This window comes from Embiotoca jacksoni, unplaced genomic scaffold, assembly GCF_022577435.1.
Source record: "Embiotoca jacksoni isolate LCO1_2020_lvr unplaced genomic scaffold, fEmbJac1.0.p SCAF_46, whole genome shotgun sequence".
Taxonomy (NCBI): domain Eukaryota; kingdom Metazoa; phylum Chordata; class Actinopteri; family Embiotocidae; genus Embiotoca; species Embiotoca jacksoni.
Window position 1 is genome coordinate 1,361,884 of NW_027185399.1, and position 23,545 is coordinate 1,385,428.

The following is a 23,545-nucleotide window of genomic DNA, read 5'->3' on the forward strand; positions in this document are numbered from 1 at the left end:
GGGACGGAGAGGGGAGGAGGAGGAGGAGGAAGAGGAGGAGGAAGGGATTGCGGTATCCGAGCGGGGTGCTGTTTGGAGTTCATTCATCCCACTGTAAACCCTTTCACCTATTTACCGACAGAGAAAAAAATTAAATAAAATCGTGTTTTTGTGCATTTTTAACGCCTTTTGATGTCACGTGACCTTTCTTTAAATCGAGATTTATTCCTAATTATTTTTTTTTTATATATAAAAAATTGATTGATTTGATCACGCAAACAGAATATATGTGCAATTAAAATACACAATAGGTAAATTAACAACATTATCATGGTGTTTAAAAAAAAAACAAAACAGCAAAAACACATTGTAAAATATAATTTATTTTTTTTATTTTAATGGGATATTCTGCAACAAAAACTTTGCATGCGTATGTTTATAAATGTAAGGAAACTTGTACTAAATGCTCTTTTGTGCTCATTGTGCAGAAGCTGAAAGTGCGTAGGTCCTTTTGGATAAGATGACACACTTGAGGTTGTAGTAATAGTAGTAGTAGCGGGAGGAGGAAGAGGAGGAGGAGGAGGAGGGGATGGATGGATGGATGGTGAAACACTCCTGCAAGAGTTTGGACTTAAGAGGACAACGTGGCTCTGAAAGCATTCAGCCTGTCTGTCTGTCTGCCTGTCTGCCATCTTCTCCTCTTACCGCAGTTAAAGGGAGAAAAAGCATGCAATAAGCTCCTTGTCTCGGGACACCACGAATACCAAGCTTCCCTGCATTCCCCAGTAATGACCAAAAAAAAAAAAAAAAAAAAAAAAAAAAAAAAAGAGAAAGTTATGAATCATACACGCATCATTAAAAAAAAATTAATTTGTTTTTTTTTTAAACTGCAAATCCGCTGGTGTTTTTTTTAAATTTTATTTCCACGTTAAAACAATAATTTGTAATAGTTTTGTGTTGTCTTCGCTCCTCGTTGCGGTTTTCCCTCTGAGGGCAGACAGACAGGCAGACAGACAGACAGGCAGACAGACAGACAGACAGGCAGGCAGACACCCGGCTTCTTCTCTCGATCCACGTGTGTTTCTGTCCCAACTTTTTTTTTTTTTTTTACCCGCCACCATTTTTCCTGGAATCCTGTCCTCGCAGCACCGTATCACTCCGCCCGCCCACCGAGCAAAAAACCCTAGTCCCCGACTTGTGAGCGATATTAACCGGCAACGCCGTCACTCCGCGTTTTCCCGCGAGGACTAAATCAACAAAGACACCGACGGCGGTCGTACTGGCGGTGGGTTCAACTGCCGTTAACGACACGTTGATGGTTTTAACGTTTTGGCGCGATTTTTTTTTTTTTTTTTTAGCTCCGCGGCGGAAGGACACCGCGCGCGGGTGCTATATATATATATATATAAAGTCCGGCGGCCCCGACGGCCACACCTACTCTGATAGTAGAGGAGGAGGAGACGAAGAAGAAGCCGGAGGAGCGCACAATGCGCCCCTGTTCCCCACGCAGAAAGTTTCACGCCAGCAGACGTCTCTAGGTTTCACGCCGCTCTGTGGACTATATTTGGGATATTTCATCGTTTTTGGTTTGTTTTTTTTTCTTCCATTTTGACCCCCCCCTCCACCGCCGTGTGCGTGAGGACAGCTGAAAGGTAAGACAGCTGCATATGGAGTTGAAATGGGGGGGCTACCTCATTTCGACCTAACTTTACACATTGCTGGACTGAAATGCCCCTTTGTGCCTTTCTTTTTTTTCTTGGAGAGTGTCTTTTTTTTTTTTTTGGGTGCAAGTTTGAAAGCGGTACGTTAGAGAAGTGTTGAAGGGTTTCACGTGGGAGAAGCAGGCGAGCCCCATGCCGGGGGTTTAAATGACCCTCGACCGCCGGTTCACCTTTTTGGATCTTAAAGAGTTTGTGATTCTTTTATTTATTTTTTCACACGGAGATGCATTGCTGCATGCAGAAGTCTTAATTAGTCAAGAAATCACTTTTAAGCACGGCTTAAAATGATGTTTGATCTTTTTTTTTTTTTTAATTTTTTTTTTTTTTAGTTTAATGCAAACTTTTGAACCGAGTCTGGTGCACGCGCAGGAGCCCATGCGTCCTAACGGCAGAGAATGACGCTGAGCGAATGCGCGTTCAGAACCTCATTAGGAAATCTGCCGTTTTTACCATCCACCAGCTGCGCCCGGTCGCAGGTAGCTTTAATCAAAGGCATGCATTCATGTGCCATAAACACTGCGTTTCTGTTACGTTGAGTCAGGGGAAATGTCATCATAAACGCAAATAATTAGTTATTTTTGCTGTCTCGTGAACGGCGCAGACTGTGTCTGCTTTAAGTTTTGGCTCAGGTTCCCCAGGCTGTTGATGGTAAAGAAAGGCAGCCTTTAAGTCTTGTCTGCAACACACACGCACACACTGCTGCTTTTGTTCTCCAAACACAGCCTGCCATACATACACGCATACCATAAGACCCCGTAGGAATATTAAAAGTTTTTTATTTTACCCTCACTGGATAGGGCTGCTCCTCGGTCTGGATTTTGCAGCATTTTTGCAGTGTAGTTTTAAGTTTTTATTTTTTTATTTTTCATAATTGTGGCTGGTCTTTTAAAGCAGAAATCCAGCTTGAACTACTCGTGTTTTGGACGGAGTGAAGTATTTTTTTTTGTCTGAACAAAGTTGTGAAAGTGCCCAGATTTGTGTGTGCGTGCGCGTGTGCGCGTGAAACGGTAGACGAGGTCAAGAACATTTTTTGAGGAACAACAGAAACAAAAGCCTCATCACCCTTATCTTACCAACTACTGTTTCTCATGTCAGCAGGCAGCCTGGGTTTTTTTTTTTTTTTTTTTTTAGGTTTCTTTGTTCACTTTCTGAGAAGGGAAAAAAAAAAACATGTAAATTGTGGAAAGAAGTGTCGAGTTTCTACCCCACTTTTCTCTCCCAGCTGTTCCTATGATGTCATGGAGGGGAGGGGAGGGGGGGGAGGGTGTTAAACTTTGGGGGGTGATTTACGGCCTCCCCAGAAGCAGTGGGCGGAGCCTCTGTGATGTAAACACGGATAAAGGTGGCCGGTGCTGGTGGAGGTCTCAGTGAGGAGGAACTACACTTTCACTACAGCACGTGTTGCTGCTGCTGCTGGGTTTTTTTTGTTTGTTTTTCACCGTCTTTTATTTCTTGCTTGAAACACACTACCGGATGAGCTTCTCTGGATTTATTTTTTTTTTTTTTTTTAACTCCTATAAGCTCCACTACCTCTCTTGATTTGTATTTTATTTAAATTTTTTTTTGTTCTCCCAGATTCAAAACATGTTGCAAAGTTTCTCTCAGTCCCAAGACTGGCTTCACGAGCCGCTGCTCTTCGACGATGAGTTCTGCTCCGGTCTGCTGAAGGACCTCCAGTCGCTGCCGACGCCGCCCCTCTCCCCCATCATGAAGGCCGGGCTGGCCGGCGCCGCCAGGCCCCTGTCCAAGGAGGACCAGCTGAGCTACGTGTCGGACATCCTGCTGGAGGACCACGACATGCAGATCAACTGGAACTGCGACTTCTTCCACGCCGCCGTCTCCACCGTCAAGAAGGAGGGCGAGTCCAGCCGGGCCTGCTCGCCCCTGGGGGAGAGCGGGGAGGACTGCCTGTGGCAGTGCCTGGTGGCCGACAAGGCCCTGGAGGAGAAGCTGGTGTCCACCATGCTGGCCTCCAGCCCGCTGCTGTCCGACATCGACACCAGCATCTTCGAGGAGATCGCCGGCTCCATGCTGGACTGCCAGAACCTGATGGACGCCCAGGAGCCCAGCGAGTCCACGTCGGACTACGGGTCGACCGGCGGCGAGCTGTCCAACTACACGTCCAGCGACTCCGGTAAGCTGAGAAAAACTCGTGTTGCATTCTTGGGATTCTTCCACGCGGAGATCGACCCAGACTCGTCCTGCAATAAATCAGAGGTGTCCCGAGTCGAGACCCCCCCCCCTCCTCCCCCGACACACACCCCCATTTCGCTGTTAATGTTCAGTGGCACCGAGATCCGAACTTTGCACTCATCTTATCGGGGGGGAGGGGGGAGGGGGGGGGAATCTGCAGCAGCCTTTTATATATTTTTTACAAGGGGAGGGTTGGAGTGGGCGGGGCCTGGGCTGTTGACTGACATGAGTGGATGAGTGTGTGTGTGTGTGTGTGTGTGTGTGTGTGTGTGTGTGTGTGTGACTCGTGTTCAAGCTGCTCCATCCATTAAACTTTCTCATGAGTCTCGAGACCTGCCAGCGATCCCTGCTTGTAAAACGCAACACAGGAAGTGGCAGCTGGCATTTATTGAACAATCTGTTTAAGGGCTTCTTATCAGTGTGAAATACGGCCTTTCAGATTAAAAAACAAAACAATAATAAGTTGTAACAATCCAGCTGCCGTCGTGCTTTATAAAGGGTTTATAAAGGGTTTATATAAAGGTTTATAAAGGGTTTATAAAGGGTTTATATAAAGGTTTATAAAGGGTTTATATAAAGGTTTATAAAGGGTTTATATAAAGGTTTATAAAGGGTTTATATAAAGGTTTATATAAGGGTTTATAAAGGGTTTATATAAAGGTTTATAAAGGGTTTATATAAAGGTTTATAAAGGGTTTATATAAAGGTTTATAAAGGATTTATAAAGGGTTTATATAAAGGATTTATAAAGGGTTTATATAAAGGATTTATAAAGGGTTTATAAAGGGTTTATATAAAGGGTTTATATAAAGGGTTTATATAAAGGGTTTATATAAAGGGTTTATATAAAGGTTTATATAAAGGGTTTATATAAAGGTTTATATAAAGGTTTATATAAAGGTTTATATAAAGGGTTTATATAAAGGTTTATATAAAGGTTTATAAAGGGTTTATATAAAGGATTTATAAAGGGTTTATAAAGGGTTTATATAAAGGTTTATAACGGGTTTATAACGGGTTTATAAAGGGTTTATATAAAGGTTTATAAAGGGTTTATATAAAGGTTTATAAAGGGTTTATATAAAGGGTTTATAAAGGGTTTATAAAGGGTTTATATAAAGGGTTTATAACGGGTTTATAAAGGGTTTATATAAAGGGTTTATAACGGGTTTATAAAGGGTTTATAAAGGGTTTATAAAGGGTTTATATAAAGGGTTTATATAAAGGGTTTATAACGGGTTTATAAAGGGTTTATATAAAGGGTTTATAACGGGTTTATAAAAAGGGTTTATAACGGGTTTATATAAAGGGTTTATAAAGGGTTTATATAAAGGGTTTATAAAGGGTTTATAAAGGGTTTATATAAAGGGTTTATAAAGGGTGTGGCTCACATTGTTTCCTGAGAAGTGGCTGTAGGTCAGATAAAGGAGCTTCTAACGACCCTTTATCTGTCCGACCCGTTCAACGGCCTCTTCAACTTCCTCTCTTAACTCCTCTTTTTTAGCTTCCTGTTTTCTCTTCTCTCCGTTTCTCACAGAGGAGGAGATCGACGTGGTTACCGTGGTGCGCTGCCCCTCCAGCCCCTCCAGCCCCTCCTCTCTGCTGCCCTCATTGGACGACTTGTCTGTCCGTCAGCAGCAGCAGCAGCAGCAGCAGCAGAAGAAGAAGGAAGAGGAGCAGCGGGCTCTCCAGCGCCACCACATCGAGATCCAGCTGCAGCACAACTACGCCGCTCCCCGGCCGGCGTCGCCGCCGCCGCCGTCGTCGTCGTCGTCCAGCAAGCGCTCGAGAGGCAGCGAAGGCTCGTCGCGCCTCCACCACCACTCGCGCAGCTCGTCTTCCTCGTCCTTGTCGTCGACCTCGTTGCGGTACCACCACCACCACCACCACCACCACTCGTCCAGGAACTCGGCGGAGACGGAGGACGAGGAGGAGCGCCGGCGGACGCACAACGTGATGGAGCGGCAGCGGCGCAACGAGCTGAAGAACTGCTTCGTGCGGCTGCGCGACAACGTGCCCGAGCTGTCGCACAACGACAAGGCGTCCAAGGTGGTGATCCTGAAGAAGGCCCGGGACTGCATCTACGGCCTGGAGGACGTGGGACACCGGCTGCAGTCCAAAAGGGACAAACTCAAAGCCAAACAGGACGAGCTCAAAGCCCGGCTAGAGCGACTCCACAGCTAATGGACCAGCGGGGGGGGAAAGGGGGCGGGGCGGGTAGGGGTTGGAGGCGGAGCTTTAGGTGTTTTCAGAGAAGCTATGGGAAGAGACTCTGTACAAAGACACGGGCGGGGATAAAAACAAATAAAAAGGACGATGCGTCACGCTGGAAAGCGCACACAAAGTTTGACATTTCAAAGACTTTACGGTAACGATAGATCCCGACTGTAAAACTCAAAGAACACAACACACTCACAACCTCGAGTCCATCATCCTTCATGCCTTGACTGCTGACTGTTGGAGAGCGTAGGGTGGTTTGTTTTTATTTATTTTTTTAAAAGGAAGATGGGAGTGGGCAGATCTTTATTTTATTTTGGGGGGGGGGGGGGGGGGGGCTGAACGCACACCGAACGACAACAACTCGCGTCATATTTGGTTTCTGTAAATCAGAAGTCGCCCAAATAAACCCTGGAGAGCCGCCGCAGCTCGGTGTTCAGCAGTCGAATGAAACTTGAATATTGTTTTCAGGATTTTGTCTTATAGCCATATTAACCAGTGATCCCTCCACTCTTTGACAGGTGTTTTGAAGGTGGCTCTGCAGGTACTTTGGACCACAGCGCCCTCTGTGAAACTAAACTCGTTGTATAAACGTTATCCAGGTCGTTCGGCCCCCTCCCCCTGACATCACTCTGTTACCAGGGTAACGCGTGTTAACGACAATACTGTATTGACCAGGTTTGATACTGTACGAAGCTCGGAGTTGGGTTCAGTTCACGGTGTTTGTTTGTTTGTTTGTTGTTGTTGGGGGTTTTTTTTTTTGGGGGGGGGGGCATTTTAAAACGGCATTCAAGGTTGTCGTTGGTTTTTTTGTTTTGTTTTTTAGGACCGAAACGTGAACTGAACTGCGAGCGAGTTCTGCCGTAGCAAAAATCAGCCAAAGTCTGGAAAGTAAGAAAAATAAAAAAAACAAAACAAACCTTTTGGATTCATTGCGTTGTTCAACGACATTGTTGCAGCGAAAATTGTATTTTAAAGGTTGTGTTGTTTTTTTTAAAAAAAGAAGCCGCAACAGCATCAACACTGTGACCGGTGGCTCCGTTACTTAAATGGAAAAATTTAAGTAGGTTTTTTTGTACATGTGAATTTAAGATTGTGATTAATTTGTCGGTGGCTCTTGTTTGCCAACCTGCTATAAAAGCCATAACAATAAATATGTTCCATCAACTTATTATGAGGATGACCTTATATACGAAGCAATCACACTTCATTAAGAGATGTAAACTTATCAAGTTTTATTTTTTTACGTCAACAAGGGCCACCGACTTGGAGCGACATTCCCCTCCTGTTTGGAAAATGATGGACGGTTCTTCTCTGGTAGTTTTGTGTCTTAATTAAATTCAGATGGAGACAAAAAAAAAAAAAACAGCTGGAACAACCAGGTGATATTTAAAGACTGTAAAAATAATAAAACATTTATGGCTGGAGCCTGGAGTTATTTAATATCAGGGGTTTTGTGGAACTTGTAGTCCTACTTGCCGATTGTTGTTTTCCATTGGTGTATAAATGGCCAAACGTTGGCGCATGTGTCAAAATGTCTTAAATGCATCCTGTTTTATGTATTAAGAGTTCTGCCTCCTTGAGTTTGTTGGAATCAGAAAAAAAAAAGGTGTTTTGGAAGAAAAACCTGTTCTGCCTTGAAAAAGCTTTTTTTTTGTTGTTCAGGACTCCTCGTCTCCTCTTTTTTTTTCTTTTCTTTTTTTTGATTAAAATGTCTGATTAAAATGCCGCCTTCATCCGAAAAACCGCTAGTTTCTTCAGGGAAAGCTTAAAAATTCTTCTAATCTTTTGTTAAAATTTTTCATTTTTGTAGAAGTTCAGTCACAAATGCCTTCTTGAGGATGCAGAGGTTTTAACAACCCAGCAAATTTTTATTTTTTTTTTAATTTTTTTTTTACTTTGCAAACCTACCTCCACCTGGCTGCAGTCGGGCCTGTAATGTTTTTTTTTTTTTTGGTCTTTTAAGCATTGTACAGATTTTTTAAATGTACATAATTTTTTGTTATTGTATCATAAATTATTTTAGTCTTATTCTTTGTTCATTTTTGAATTTGTGGAATTTAAAGGAAAGCACTTTTTTAAATATGTAATTAAAATTGAAAATGAGAGTTGGGAGGTCTGTTTTTTTATTTTTTTATTACATGTGCTCAAGGCAGAGAGATATACATACAGATATGCATCCACTTTATCAAGAGGGGTGAATGGGGGGGAGCTTTGTTATTAAAAAAACAAAACAAAAAAAAACCTTAATAGTAAAACTGCTGAAAACCATTTTTTTAAATTGTTTTTGGAATGAAACCAGAAATAAATATGGGAGTCACTCGTAATATATAAATAGAAATGAGGATATGATGCTCCTGGAAGATTTGACCTCGAGATAACATTGAAAAGAGAATAATAAAAGGCACCAGAAGGGAGCCTTGAGGAACTCCAGAAGTAAACAGTAATCACTGATGGGCACAAAGAATTTCCTCTTTAAGATTTATAAATATATATATATTAAATTGTTATTCATATATATATATATATAAACTAGAATGACTCCTACACACTGGAGGATTTTCACACTTTTAACCACCTTTAAAAACGTGAGACTGCAGACACAACGACAGATTTGACTCATAATTAATATTTTGATAATTAGACCGCACACACAGCTGACAATTTCAGTCAAAGACGCTTTAATATCGTGAAGTTGAGATCTCACCTGACACTCGCGAGATCCAACGAGACTTCCGAGCAAAACAAAACATGGAGGCGCGGCGTCATCATCATCATCGTCATCAGGTGGTTGGTAACACCTGTGTTGGGCTACGTTTGGCACCGACAAACAAAATAGGAGTTAAAAAAAGAAGAAGAAGGAAGTTATGGCCGAGAAGACGGACTATTAGTGCGAATGTTTCACAGCACGAGCTGGAGGTGAGCTGTAAACAATTAATTAATTAATTGGTCGTCAATTTCAAAAAAGAAAACGATGCGTTTCCAAGGTAAACTGAAACGGAGTATACTGATTGGCTTGCTGCGATTTGATTGACAGGAGACTCCATTCGCTAAAAGGTTGAAATATGTATTTTAAGTTAGAAAAAATAAAAACTTCAACACTTTTACTTTCTTTACAATCCATATGTGTATTTATGATCCTGAAGCTTCTGCTTGACGCCTTCGAGTACTTCTTGAACTTCCTGATTGTTTTTTTTTACATTGTTTGAGATCAAGGGGAAGTGAAGGGAATTCACCAGGCCTCAAAGAAACGCTAAATTAATCTTAATAATCTTGCATCCATGAAATAAAAACAGTAGTAGTTTGAAGTGTTGTATTGAGTAATTGTGTGTGTGTGTGTGTGTGTGTGTACGTACGTGTGCAGAGCTATGTAGGCCAAGGTGAGTAGGTGGCTGGGACTGTCAGGTGTGTCCGATAGCAGCGAACACATCGTTCCAGATGTCATAAACGGCCTTTCATCAGGCGAGCGGCAGGTTAGTCTTGATGATAACTCACTAACACACACACACACACACACACACACACACACTATCAGCTGCTTTCTTTTTCTTTATGTCTTCAGTAGGAACCAACACGCTGATGAATAACTGGCTTCGCTGTCTTTGTGTTTCTCATATTATTATTATTATTATTATTATTATTGTTATTTAATTCTTTTATCGGAATTAATTGTGATGTAAATTTGGACTCGGCTCGAGATCTCCGCGAAGGAAGATGCTATAAATTCTTCTTGAAAACCACAGAGCGTTCGATATCGTTTAATTTAAAAGGGCGGAGTGTCACTTTAAAGTCAAACTGTGACGGGCCAAACCCTGTGTGTGTGTGTGTGTGTGTGTGTGTGTGTGTGTGTGTGTGTGTGTGTGTGTGTGTGTGTGTGTGTCATACAGTAGCTGACTGTGTTGGCTTCTTGTGTGGTTGTGACCCAAATAGTCTGACTCATTCATTCTGATCAGCCACATCACAACCGAGAGAGAGAGAGAGAGAGAGAGGAGTGATGGAAAAATCAAATACGAGAGAGGAAACAAAAGAAAGAAATGGAGGGAAGGAAATATGTGAACGATGGAGAGGAAAACCAGCGACGGCCAGAGAAGAATTTAGAAAGTGTTGAAAATAATGAGACGGAGAAGAAAAAGGTTGTAAGTCAACTTGATGTTTGTTGGTCGAAGGTCTTGAATGTTTCTCCATCTGTGAAATCCAAAATCTTCAGAGATTGTTTTTTTTTATTTTTACTTTTCCAGTCTGTTCATTTTTTTTTTTTTTTTTTTTAAAAAGCTCAGACTTTGACAGATTCCTGCTTCTTTTAAATAAATAAAAAATGCCCACTCAGATCGATTAAAAAAAAAAAAAAAACATTTTAAGAATCAATAATTCAAATTCAGGAAAGTAAATAAACACAGGAGGATAGAAACGATAGTAATTTAAAATCAGGATGATAAACGTCACTCGACAGAGTTAAACTAAGTTTTCAGGGAGGATTAAAGTTATCGAGGAAAGTCGCACCAACTTTATCGGTGAGTTTTCAAATGTTGCTGCTGAACTTCATGAAGAGAAACGAGAGCGTTCCTGTTACGTAACGCAGATTTAGATTCTCCTGATTCTTTTTACGAATGCGATTAATTATACGGGACTTTCTGTTGTTTTTGTTTTTTTTCTTCTTCTTTCAGAAGTTCACTTTGCGGCAGCTGTTCCCAGTCGTCCTCATCATCATCATAATCATCATCATCCTCCTCTTCGTCATCTTCATCGTCACCATGCGTTCACGCTGAGACATAAAAAGCACATTTAGCCTGGACGTGACTCAACAGCCGGTAAGTCAGCGGTCCTTCGAGTTTGACACAGCTGCCCTACATTCCTCCTCCTCCTCCTCCTCCTCCTCCTCATCTGTAACCCATTACCCAGAACCCTTTGCACTTTTGCCTGGCCAGGAGCTTTCCCCCAGAGGGGCTGCTAACCAGCTACCATGATGCGTTTCCTGTTGGCACGTCAGCGGCTGGGAGCGTCACGCTTAAAATAATAAAGCTATTATATCAGAGGGAAGTCACGAGCAGTGTGTGTGTGTGTGTGTGTGTGTGTGTGTGTGTGTGTGTGTGTGTGTGTGTGTGTGTGTGTGTGTGTGTGTGTAGTCGATCTTGTTAAACTCTCATCATCACGCTGAGAAAATGACCGTCGTTCTCCGTCGGCTTGTTTTCGTAGTGAAATCGTAACTTCACGCTCGAGTTTACACGGCGAGCCGAGCGGCTGAAACACGTGTTCCTCTTCAAGATCAAAACAGGTTTTTATACCCAGAAACTTGCTGAAGGTCCAATGCCACGTTTGAGATCATCATATTATGACCTGGCGCCGTTTAACGATCAAGAACACGGTTAAGGACGAAAAACGAAATGGCGAACCGCTGCTTTGATGTAGGCTACGGCGGCTAAAAGCCTCGTCACCATGACAACGCTGCAGATGCCATTTGCGCCACACCGGCGGTCGTCCGACCTTTTCCTTCCTCCGAGAGCTACTTTGACCAAATGAAAGTGTCCCTCGTGTTTAGTAACATTTCTTGACATAGCTGAGCTCCACCCCTCCCCTCCCCTCACCTCCTCTCCCTCCACCCCCGCCCCTCCTTCCCCCAAAAACAAACAAACAAACAGCTGAATCTGCTTCAATTCAACAGCGTGTGAATTATATATTTTTTTTCTGTATGCTTTCAGTCGGATGTTTTTAATTGATGAAGCTCCCACTACGGGGGAAAGTCTGTGAATTTTAATTGGGTAGAAATGGGAAACAGATTCACCAGGAGACTTTGGGAAGTCACTTTGGTTTTTTTTGTACTTTCCACAATCTACTCAGAACCGGGTCGTTGTTGTTGTTGTTGTTTTCTACCGATAGATGGAGATCTACGGTTGCTATGCAGGTCAGATCGGGTTCAGGTTTGTAGAATAAGTCGTGTTTTCATTCAGGTTGGCTCTCGTGATGGCTTGATTGGATCAGGACCTTGTTGAGCCCTCAGCTTTGACTTGGTGCTACGAAGCTGTTTGGTCGGGGGGGTGGGGGGGGGGAGGGGGGAGGGGGAGGGGGGGGGGTCGGTGCATTAATGTGCAAATGCAGTTGAGAAGATGGGGTTTATTTTTTTTGCCTGATCGTTGATAAGTTCGTTTGCTGCCATTTGACCCCCCCCCCCCCTCCCCTCTATTTCCCCCTCCAGTCCATCTGAATGCGTCATCGACCCCTCATTAGCACGCTGAAAGGAATCGTCTCTCTCCTTCTGTTTCGGTGTCGTCGGATCGTAGCTGCAGAGGACGAGACGCCGCCGAGTCTGCCTTCGAAGAGAAAAAAAACCAAAAACTCGGACCCTGACTCGTGTTTCTCGTGCAGGAAATAACAGCCGGATTAAAAGTAACTGGCGCTGCTCGATAATCAAAGCAGAAGCTGCTCTGTTATCACGTAGTAGAAATAAACTCCTGACTTCTCTTTGGCCTTAATGTGGGAGCGGAGATGTCTCGTGTTTCAAACCGCGCTCGTCCTCCTGTGTCTGAATTTATTTAATCATCGGTGAATCTGGAATCCGATAGCCGGAAGCATTATGTTTTTGGGTTGTCCGTCCGTCCCGATTTCTTTTAACACGATATCGAGAGAACTCGCTTCGCTTGGTCCCAAGGAGGAGTTGATTCGATTTTGGGGGCCGAAGGGTAAAGAATGAGATTATAATCGTTTGTAAACGTGATATCTCGGCAAGGCCTCGACGGAATTTCTTCAAATTTGGCGCAAACGTTCACTTGGCCTCGACGAAGAACTGCTTAGATTTTGGAGGTGAAAGGTCACTGCGACCTCGCGTCCCTCGCGTCCCTCGCGTCCCTCCCGTCCGACTGTCCACTCCCAGGAACACATTATCTGAGAAACTGCTTCAGGTTCTTTCTTCAAATTTGCCACCAATGTTCACTTCGCCTTTATTTATTTATTCTTGTCACTGCGATCTCTCTAAGGAATGTTTTGAGGGACTTTCTTCAAGTTTGGCACCAATGTTCACTCGGACTCAAAGGTGAAGTGATTTGATTTTGGTGCTCAAATGTCACCGTGAACTCACGAAAACACATTCGTAGTCCTCACTTCCAAATTTCATAAACTAATTATTCATCAAATTTCACATAAATGTCTAAAAGGGTAATTTATTGAATAACTCGGTGAGCAGAACGGGAAATTCTGACCATATTTCACTTTTGGTCACGTAATAAATTGATGACGGTAATTTTGTGCGTCCACACTGAAACTGTGAGTTTGTATATTTTGGTATGTACAGTATCATCAGGTTAAAGATGTGTGTGAAGCACCAGCGCGTTTTAGAAATACCTGTTTTTTTGGGGGGTTTTTTGGCCTCATTTAAGGAGACACTACTCCTCATATGTTATCAGCTTTAAAACCCCCCCGATGGTAGAAAAGCTGCAGGGGGGGGGGTAACTCAGAACAATGCCTCGTTTATCCTAAAAGATACTAAAGATAGCGAGTTGTCACACATCCACACGAATCAGACGATCAAACAACGCTCACAAACTCTGGTGTTTGAAATCAGGTCGCTGCTGGTGGTGCACTTTGATCAAGCTGATACCTTTTATAATTCCTCTTTAAAGAATCGAGGTGACAGAGTTTATGTAAACGAGAGTGGTAAAGGGGGGGAGATCCCGCACTGTATGGTGGAAAAACAAATGTCTTGAGAGTCATGAAAATTCCCCCGTGACATCTGTTTATTGTGGTTGAGATCTTTTTTTGAAAGTGTGTGACAGAAACAAAAAGATCTGTTTTCAAGGTCAGCTGCAGATTCAGTTTTAGATTTGAAAAGATCTGGTTTAAAATTAAGTCAGGTGGGATTTCTCAATGTCATTTTAAGGACATTTTAGGTCACGCTTGGTCAACTTTGTTCTGAATTTAGGACAAAGCCGGCCTCAGTGTCAAACGGCGCGTTTAAACCAGAGAAAGTACGGAGGTACAGTGGGTACGGAAAGTATTCAGACCCCTTTAAATTTTTCAGTCTTTGTTTCATTGCAGCCATTTGCTAAAATCAAAAAAGTTCATTTTATTTCTCATTAATGTACACTCAGCACCCCATCTTGACAGAAAAAAACAGAAATGTAGAAATTTGTGCAAATTTATTAAAAAAGAAAAACTGAAATATCACATGGTCATAAGTATTCAGACCCTTTGCTCAGTATTGAGTGGAAGCACCCTTTTGAGCTAGTACAGCCATGAGTCTTCTTGGGAATGATGCAACAAGCTTTTCACACCTGGATTTGGGGATCCTCTGCCATTCTTCCTTGCAGATCCTCTCCAGTTCCGTCAGGTTGGATGGTGAACGTTGGTGGACAGCCATTTTCAGGTCTCTCCAGAGATGCTCAATTGGGTTTAGGTCAGGGCTCTGGCTGGGCCAGTCAAGAATGGTCACAGAGTTGTTCCGAAGCCACTCCTTTCTTATTTTAGCTGTGTGCTTAGGGTCATTGTCTTGTTGGAAGGTGAACCTTCGGCCCAGTCTGAGGTCCAGAGCACTCTGGAAGAGGTTTTCTTCCAGGATATCTCTGTACTTGGCCGCATTCATCTTTCCTTCAATTGCAACCAGTCGTCCTGTCCCTGCAGCTGAAAAACACCCCCATAGCATGATGCTGCCACCACCATGTTTCACTGTTGGGATTGTATTGGGCAGGTGATGAGCAGTGCCTGGTTTTCTCCACACATACCGCTTAGAATTAACGCCAAAAAGTTCAATCTTGGTCTCATCAGACCAGAGAATCTTATTTCTTATAGTCTGGGAGTCCTTCATGTGTTTTTTGGCAAACTCTATGCGGGCTTTCATATGTCTTGCACTGAGGAGAGGCTTCCGTCGGGCCACTCTGCCGTAAAGCCCCGACTGGTGGAGGGCTGCAGTGATAGTTGACTTTGTGGAACTTTCTCCCATCTCCCTACTGCATCTCTGGAGCTCAGCCACAGTGATCTTTGGGTTCTTCTTTACCTCTCTCACCAAGGCTCTTCTCCCACGATTGCTCAGTTTGGCTGGACGGCCAGGTCTAGGAAGAGTTCTGGTCGTCCCAAACTTCTTCCATTTAAGGATTATGGAGGCCACTGTGCTCTTAGGAACCTTGAGTGCTGCAGAAATTATTTTGTAACCTTGGCCAGATCTGTGCCTTGTCACAATTCTGTCTCTGAGCTCCTTGGACGGTTCCTTCGACCTCATGATTCTCATTTGCTCTGACATGCACTGTGAGCTGTAAGGTCTTATATAGACAGGTGTGTGCCTTTCCTAATCAAGTCCAATCAGTTTAATTAAACACAGCTGGACTCCAATGAAGGAGTAGAACCATCTCAAGGAGGATCAGAAGAAATGGACAGCATGTGAGTTAAATATGAGTGTCACAGCAAAGGGTCTGAATACTTATGACCATGTGATATTTCAGTTTTTCTTTTTGAACAAATTTGCACAAATTTCTACATTTCTGTTTTTTTCTGTCAAGATGGGGTGCTGAGTGTACATTAATGAGAAATAAAATGAACTTTTGATTTTAGCAAATGGCTGCAATGAAACAAAGAGTGAAAAATTTAAAAGGGTCTGAATACTTTCCGTACCCACTGTAAATGGTTTTGAGCTGCTGACTGCATCGAAAACCTCGTCGTATTATCGTGTAAAAACCTGGAAGCAGAAACAGTTAGAAAAAAAACACAAACCGAAGAAGAAACATTCAGAACTCTGGAACTGTTCTGAGTTCATTCGTGCCGTTGATCTTGGTACAAAAGGTCAGATTTCCTCGACTTGTATCCTCAGGTTTTAATTTCATCAACTCATCAGAGACTTTGTTTAACTCAATCAGCCTGCAGCCTTTGTTTGCCGCGTCCGTTGTAATAATGTGAAACTAGAACGCCACAAAATACGTTTTCTTAGATGCTATATTTGATGCTACATGATTTTACCTGCTTATAGAGTAAGAGAGTTCTTTTTTAATTGTAAAGAGGTTTTTTTGGGGGCCATTTCTTACGGTGATTTTTTTTTTGTTGTTGTTGTTGAAAAATGTAAATGAAATGGTAATTTTCCTGGTGTGATGGGCTCACCCAGGACCGGGCGTTACTGCCAGGTGTGAACGGGCCGCAGACGAAGTGGCCTCAGACCGCTGGACTCCGGTTATAAATGATCAAATTCAGACAATGAGTGGAGGTTGTCAGCTCTTCCCTGATCACATCTGATTAGCACCTGAGCTTAATGCCACCTCCTCATCATCATCAACAAAGGCTCAGCAGCACACAACCCCACCCCACCCACCACCACCACCACCACCATTGAGACCAATGGGGGGCATTGGTCTCATTGAGGAGGAGCACTGTATTAGTGCAGCGGGTGGGGGTGGGGGGGGGGGGGGGGTTCTTCCAGGGAGACAAAGGAAGGGAAAAAAATCCAGGGTGGTAAAAGAGTTACAAATGGGGGGATTAGCTGCCAGAGCTGGAAGAGTTTCATGTCCATCACAAATTCCTTTAAGTGCTCCAAATGTCTGTCACGTAACACCGGTCCAGTTTCCATCCAAATTTAATGCACATTTTGTTTTAACTGAATTTCCAGAAAATCTCCCAAGAAAAACTTTCATTTTAACGCACGACACCATCGATGACTTTTACGTGAAGGTTAGACGTCGGGCGCGTTGAGATGAATAAAGCGCGGCAAAATAATGTCATAAAAAGAGCATTGATTAAAACTCAGATGATTTAAAAAAAAAAAATGTGATGGAAATATGGCTTCTTTAAGATTCAAACATATCTGAAGTTTGGGTCTCCAGTGGAAACCTGAGTGTTAAGTCATTATTTCTCACTTTATTTTTTTTACCTTAGTTAAGTGTAGAAACCTTTGAGCCCCTTTTCAATTCATTTCCTGTGTTTTTTTTTTGCAACATGTGCAGTATTAGAAAAAGAAAACAGGGCTTTTCCTTAACTAATTAAGAGTAACTCTGCACCCAGTTTTATACTTTGAGCATTTATAAAAATAAAAGAAAAAAAAAAAGGAGAAAATTCTGCACAATCTTCACTGCTGGATTTCCTAGCTGGTTTTCTTTTCTTTACCCCGAAGCAACACGACCAAAGAGACGTAATGCCTCGTTTTATTTGACTTGAAAACCCCCGAACGTCGGTGGCAGTGGGCCTCATCCGTCACCTTCCTGTGGCCCCTCGGGGGACAGCAAAAGTCCCTCAAATAAAACAATAAAATGTGACGAGGGGTGAAACGCCGTGACATTCGAGGCCCTTTATCCTAAACTTTAAATTCTCTAAAAGTTTCATGAGCTTTTCTGTTCTCTCATTTTTTTTTTTTTTTTTTTTTTTTTAGCTGCTTTCTTTTCTGTACAGACACAAATAATAATAATAATTTTTAAAAAAACAAAATTTTCCTGCCTGTATTATTGACTTTAGCAATTTCCTGCATTTTATCGTGACCTTTTAAAGCACAACACAAACTTTTCTAAAAGGCGAACATCGATCCTATCTTATGGATTTTTTTTCTTGAGTGATTAAAGCTGAGGTGGCGAAAAGAAACATGAATATAGACACGCGAGTCCATCATTTCAAGAATACAGTGAAAGTGGGTTCGTTATGCAGTTGGAGTTGATTTCGCGGTTGTCGGACGCAGCTGCTGCTCCTGATTGACGGAGCCTGTTGGTCCACGTCTGCTTTCTGATTGGTCTGATTGGAGACTGATGTTACCAAAAGAAAAACCACACACAGCTTATCTGTTCTCCACATTGTGTTCCTACTTTTTAGGAGGTTTTTAAACTCTTATTTACGCAGCGGTTGTGATTTTTTTTCTCTTTTAGTCGTCCTTTTTAGTTTGTCTCATCAGGAGATATTGCAAATATTTTGAAAGAAATTACATGTAACTTTCTAAATGTTATTCCCCCCAAAATAATTTTTGTTTTGGTTCGCTGTGTTTTAATCTCACGGCAGGTTGAAGTTTTTTATTCTGTAAAACGACAAACTTTCCTCTTTCTTCTGTATCTTGCCTCTTTTTTTAAATTTTTTTTTCTTTTGTCTTCTACCAAAACTCTACTTCCAACCCGTCGGCCATCATGGATCAGAGTATCTCTCTTGGAAACCCTTTTTAAAACATGAAATCACGAAGTTATCGACGCCTTATTAAATGCTGCGTTTGACTTTTAAAGCACGTTTATGATGGCGGAAACACAGAAACTCCTTTCAGACATATAATACTGAATTATCCGCACTCTTCGTCAAAGAGGCAACAAAGAAAACTTTAATAAAATCAAATGAGAGGAAGGTCGAACGGCCGTCGCCACAAGATTTTTTTTGTCTTTTCTCTACACGTCTGCAAACTTCAAGCAGCTTTTCAAATCGGTCAAAGACAAAGTCTAAAAAAATAATAATTATAATAATGAATAAAATGTGTCCATCAGTTATCTCGGTGTTGTTAGCTAAAGTCACTCCTTCTTATTAGTTTTCTGGAGGTCCATCTGAAAATAATCCCTCATTCATTAGAAAAGAAGATTCAAGAAGACCTGTTTTAGGGGGCGTGTCTGTTTGATTGACAGGCCTGTCAATCAAGTATCCTGTAACCTGCAGTCAGGTTACAGCTATCGGTGGGCGGGACGTAGTATCGTCGGGTTTCCAATCAGATCGAGTCAGATGTCCCCCGCTGGCTCCTCCCCCAGCTCGTCCAAATATGGTCACTTCCTGCTCCGAACCAGCAAAGATGGTGACGGACAGAATCTGAACTGGAGGCTTCATAACGTCCTCTCTGCACCCCTGAACATGTCAATCAAATCAGACGTCCCCCTACGTCCCCCTTCGTGTACAGTTCATGACACGGTCCGTACAACTGGACGCTGACTGGACCACATGACACACAGTTGGGACAACACCGTAAATCCCACGTTTGCTGTTGTTTTTATTGTTCTATTTATTTATTTTGGTTTCTGTCATCGGAGAAGGATTTCTGGTTCGACCTCGAGTTTTATTTATTTATTTTTTTTGCTGCGAAATGTCTGTGGTGTCTACTTTTTAGAGCAAGAAATCTTCAGAGAAAACAGGAAGACATGAAAGGGACCCCCACCTCCCACTTCCCCCCCCCCACCCGCCCCCCCCCCCCACACACCTCCACCTCTTTTATTGTAAAAACTTGACACGATGATGGGAACTCAAATACAGAAGTGAAAGTGCGCGCGTGTGTGTGTGTGTGTGTGTGTGTGTGTGTGTGTGTGTGTGTGTGTGTTTTAGTGTGGGGGGGAAGTGGGCTGGGTGAGCACACGCTAACGGACGGAGGAGGTTGTCGTTGTGTGAAGTTGTAACGGTTGTTTCACACTCTGCAGCAGCTCAGACGCTGCCGAGCAACAAAACCCCAAAATCACACGTTTAGAGGGCGTGTTCAGATTATCGGTCCAAATCTGGTCGCCATGTTCACGTTCAATCCAAATGCATTTTATTTTGAAAGTTTTGACGTCGTGCTTTTTTATTTTGAAACCGATTTAGGAAGTCGCGGTTTTAATTGATCCCTAATGAGCAGTAGAGGTTCAGTCGCCTCGTACGGGCCGGCCGTGTGTTCGTAAAGTGTGTCAGGATGTTTCCACGGCGATTTGTACAGAATAAATAAAGCGTACGTAAGTCGACGCTGCCGTTAGCGTGCCGCCACGACTCTGAAATCATCTTCAGACAGCAGCGCTGCGTCTTCGGAGGCCTGAACAGTGAACAGCTGCAACACACACACACACACACACTAAAACACACACACACACACACACACACACACACACACTAAAACACACACACACTAAAACACACACACACACACACACTAAAACACACACACTAAAACACACACACACACACACACACACTAAAACACACACACACTAAAACACACACACACACTAAAACACACACACACACTAAAACACACACACACACTCAAACACACTAAAACACACACACACACACACTAAAACACACACACACACACACACTAAAACACACACACACTAAAACAAACACACACACACACACACTAAAACACACACACACTAAAACACACACACACACACACTAAAACACACACACACACTCAAACACACTAAAACACACACACACACACACACACACACACACACTAAAACACACACACACACACACACACACACTAAAACACACACACACACTAAAACACACACACACTAAACACACACACACACACACACACACACACACACACACACACACACACACACACACACTCAAACACACTAAAACACACACACTAAAACACACACACTCAAACACACTAAAACACACACACACACACACACACACACACACACACACACACACACACACTCAAACACACTAAAACACACATACACAACTGATAAAGATGCAAACCAACATTTATTTGTGGAATTCAGCTTCATTTTATTTCTGAAGTAAACATTCGGGCTGTCGGATGATGACATCATCAGAAGGCGCCGGGTCGGACGAAGACGTGGTTTGAAGCTGAGGGACAGCTGACGGGTCACGTTCAGGTTGGACTACAGTCCAGTGTGTTCGCACACAGCCTGACAACAGGTGTGTGTGTGTGTGTGTGTGTGTGTGTGTGTGTGTGTGTGTGTGTGTGTGTGTGTGTGTGTGTGTTGATTGACCCAACACACACACACACACACAGATCCGTCTGTCTGACAGCGAGACGAATGGAGGCGACAGATGTACACTTTACAAAACAGAGAGTGTGGATACGAGAGAGAGGAGAAGGAGGAGGAGGAGAAGGAGGAAGAAAAGGAGAAGGAGAAGGAGGAGAAGGAGGAAGAAAAGGAGAAGGAGGAGGAGGAGAAGGAGGAGAAGGAGGAAGAAAAGGAGGAGGAGGATGAGGAGGAGGAGGAGGAGGAGTAATAATAGAAGACCATAAAGTCTGTTTGTTTGTCAGACAGCAGAATGATTGATTTCACTCTGATCACTTTATTTGAACGGTCGTATTAAGTTTTATTTTTTCATCTTTTATTCTCGTCTTATTCATTTTAGGTTTGTTGTTGTTTTTTAATTTATTTTTTATTTTTTTATTATCTGATTGCTTCAAAAGCACTTTGAATTGCATTTCATCAAAGTCAAATATGAATAAAGTTAAACTGACCGACCGTCGTGTTTCTTTTCTTTTGTGTTTGAAGGTCGGAGCGACGCCGGCGTTGAAGGTCGATTCATCGACGCTTCAAGTAGGAAGTAAAAGAGTCCGACGACATGAAGGTAGGAACGACAACACCGGCCGAGACTCTTCTTCACAGCAGCTCACCTTCATCTCATTAAACTCTGAAACTGAAGCCTCAATAATAATCTTTAACATTTTGTTGTTATTTGTTTTCCATTTTCATGTTCGTGTGCCTTTCGCATGTTTCCCGTCTTTGGTAGTTTGACCTTTTTAAAATTGACTGATTGGTTTAAGACGTATGGATATAGATCTATCTATATATCTAGATAGATCTATCTATCTAGATATATAGATATAGATATATATCTATATATCTATTTATTTCTTAAAACCAAACGTGCCCAACGGGTGCTCAAATGATATATCATTTATTTATTTATTTGTTTATTTGTAAACACCGTGGGGAGCGCTGGACGGGAAAACTGTGACTCCCGTTTGAATCTAAAACTAAATCCTCATCGGGATGAAAACCCGGTGGGGGGGGTGGGTGGGTGGGGGGGTGTAGATGGGAGATTTGGGGGTGAAAAGGGTGAGCTAGGTGCTAAGGAGGTGGGGGGGAGGGGGGAGGGGGAGGGGGTCACAAGCTAATGATCTTAAATCCATGACGGGTCAAAGGTCGTCTGGATGATCCACTTCCAAGATCCACAAAAGAGTCCTGTTCTTCCTCGTCCTTCCTGACCTTTGACCCCCCCCCCCCCCACCACCACCACCAACCCACCACAGCTGCTTTTTTTTTTTCTGCTTCTGACTTTAAATACATAATTGTTGCAGTCATTTAAAAAAAAAAAAAAAAGAAGATTTGTAGTGTTGGCGTCACATTGTGGAAAATGAGCGAGCCAATCAGAAGAGAGCTTTCGGTCGGCGGCGAGTTTCGCCACAAAATTTGACCGTAAAGAAAGACATGTTATCGGAGTTTCTTGACATCTTGAGGGTGAAAATCCCTCCAATTAACCTCCTTAATCTCCGAGTCCTTCGACAAAAGGAGCGTAGCTGAAGGCAGCCCTCGCTAATCACCGCAGATTGACCAGATAGTTTAGAGTCATAATACCTGCAAACTTCTTCTTTTTAAACCACTTTCACAGGAAAATGCTTCATAATCTGCATATTTTCTACATTTTAAAATTTTTTTTTATTCAACACTAAGAGCCACAGTCTTCACTTCAGATGTGAGAATTCATTGATAGATGAAAGCGGTACTCCCCCCCCCCCCCGCCCACACCACATGAACATTTCTCATTGGTTTCATATCCAAATGTCACAGTCACAGGGAAACTGTTAATCATATTCAAACAGGTGTGTAAGAAACAGATGAATGGCTATCTGGTTTTCACTGCACACTTCTTAGTTTCTTTATTAGTGAAGTTACAGGATTGTCAAACAAAAGAAACGATGTGATAAATCTGCTCAAAAGGATTTTTTTTTTTAAGCAAATTAGTTTCCTATCTGAGTACACCATGTTGTGTTGACTTATTATTCTTAAGTTGCTTTATTTTTTTTAAATTTATTTGTCCTTTGGTCAAAGTGGAAGCATCAAATTTTACCACCTCAAACATTCAGTGATGCAAATGTTAAAATTATGAACTAATAATGGAATAATTTTGTGTTAGTTTATTACAATTCCTGAATGGAGGAAAATGAAGTTTTATTGATGATGACACTGGCAGCATTTTTAGTTTTAATTTTGGTATTTTTTTTTTATAACACCAAATTTTATAGAATTTTTCATCCTATAAATCTTTTCTTTGTCCTCTTCAGGACGACTGGAAACGGAAAGAAAGCAAAAATGTCCTGCTTCATATATCATACTTTACTTTACCTCCCCTGCTCTCAAGGACACACACACACACACACACACACACACACACACACACACACACACACACACACACACACACACACACACACGGTGCCTCCATTCAATATCTGATTTACAGACATTCCTCAGTGTTTTGATGGCACTCTGAGAAGAGCTTCTGTCGCTGAGGTCCATCTGGTGTGTGTGTGTGTGTGTGTGTGTGTGTGTGTGTGTGTGTGTGTGTGTGTGTGTGTGTGTGTGTGTTGCTGTGGGGGGATGACACGTGCCCTCAAGACTGCAGCATTAAACAGAAACACTATTTTACAAACTGTGTGTGTGTGTGTGTGTGTGTGTGTTTAAAATTCAACATCACTCTATAAAATTACAGGGACAACTCTGAGGACAGAGGGGACCATGTTTGTGTGTGTCCTGCTGACTGCC

The 23,545-nt window shown here is 42.5% G+C and overlaps 1 protein-coding gene across 1 annotated transcript; it reads left to right on the forward strand.

The window, feature by feature from the left end:
• Positions 1 to 1,415: 1,415 nt before the first annotated feature.
• mych (myelocytomatosis oncogene homolog) lies at positions 1,416 to 6,085 on the forward strand. The gene is made up of 3 exons (XM_069169706.1): positions 1,416 to 1,631; positions 3,276 to 3,834; positions 5,431 to 6,085. Exons 2-3 carry the CDS (start codon positions 3,285 to 3,287, stop codon positions 6,075 to 6,077), a joined length of 1,197 nt encoding a protein of 398 aa, XP_069025807.1. The 5' UTR covers positions 1,416 to 1,631; positions 3,276 to 3,284; the 3' UTR covers positions 6,078 to 6,085.
• Positions 6,086 to 23,545: the final 17,460 nt, after the last annotated feature.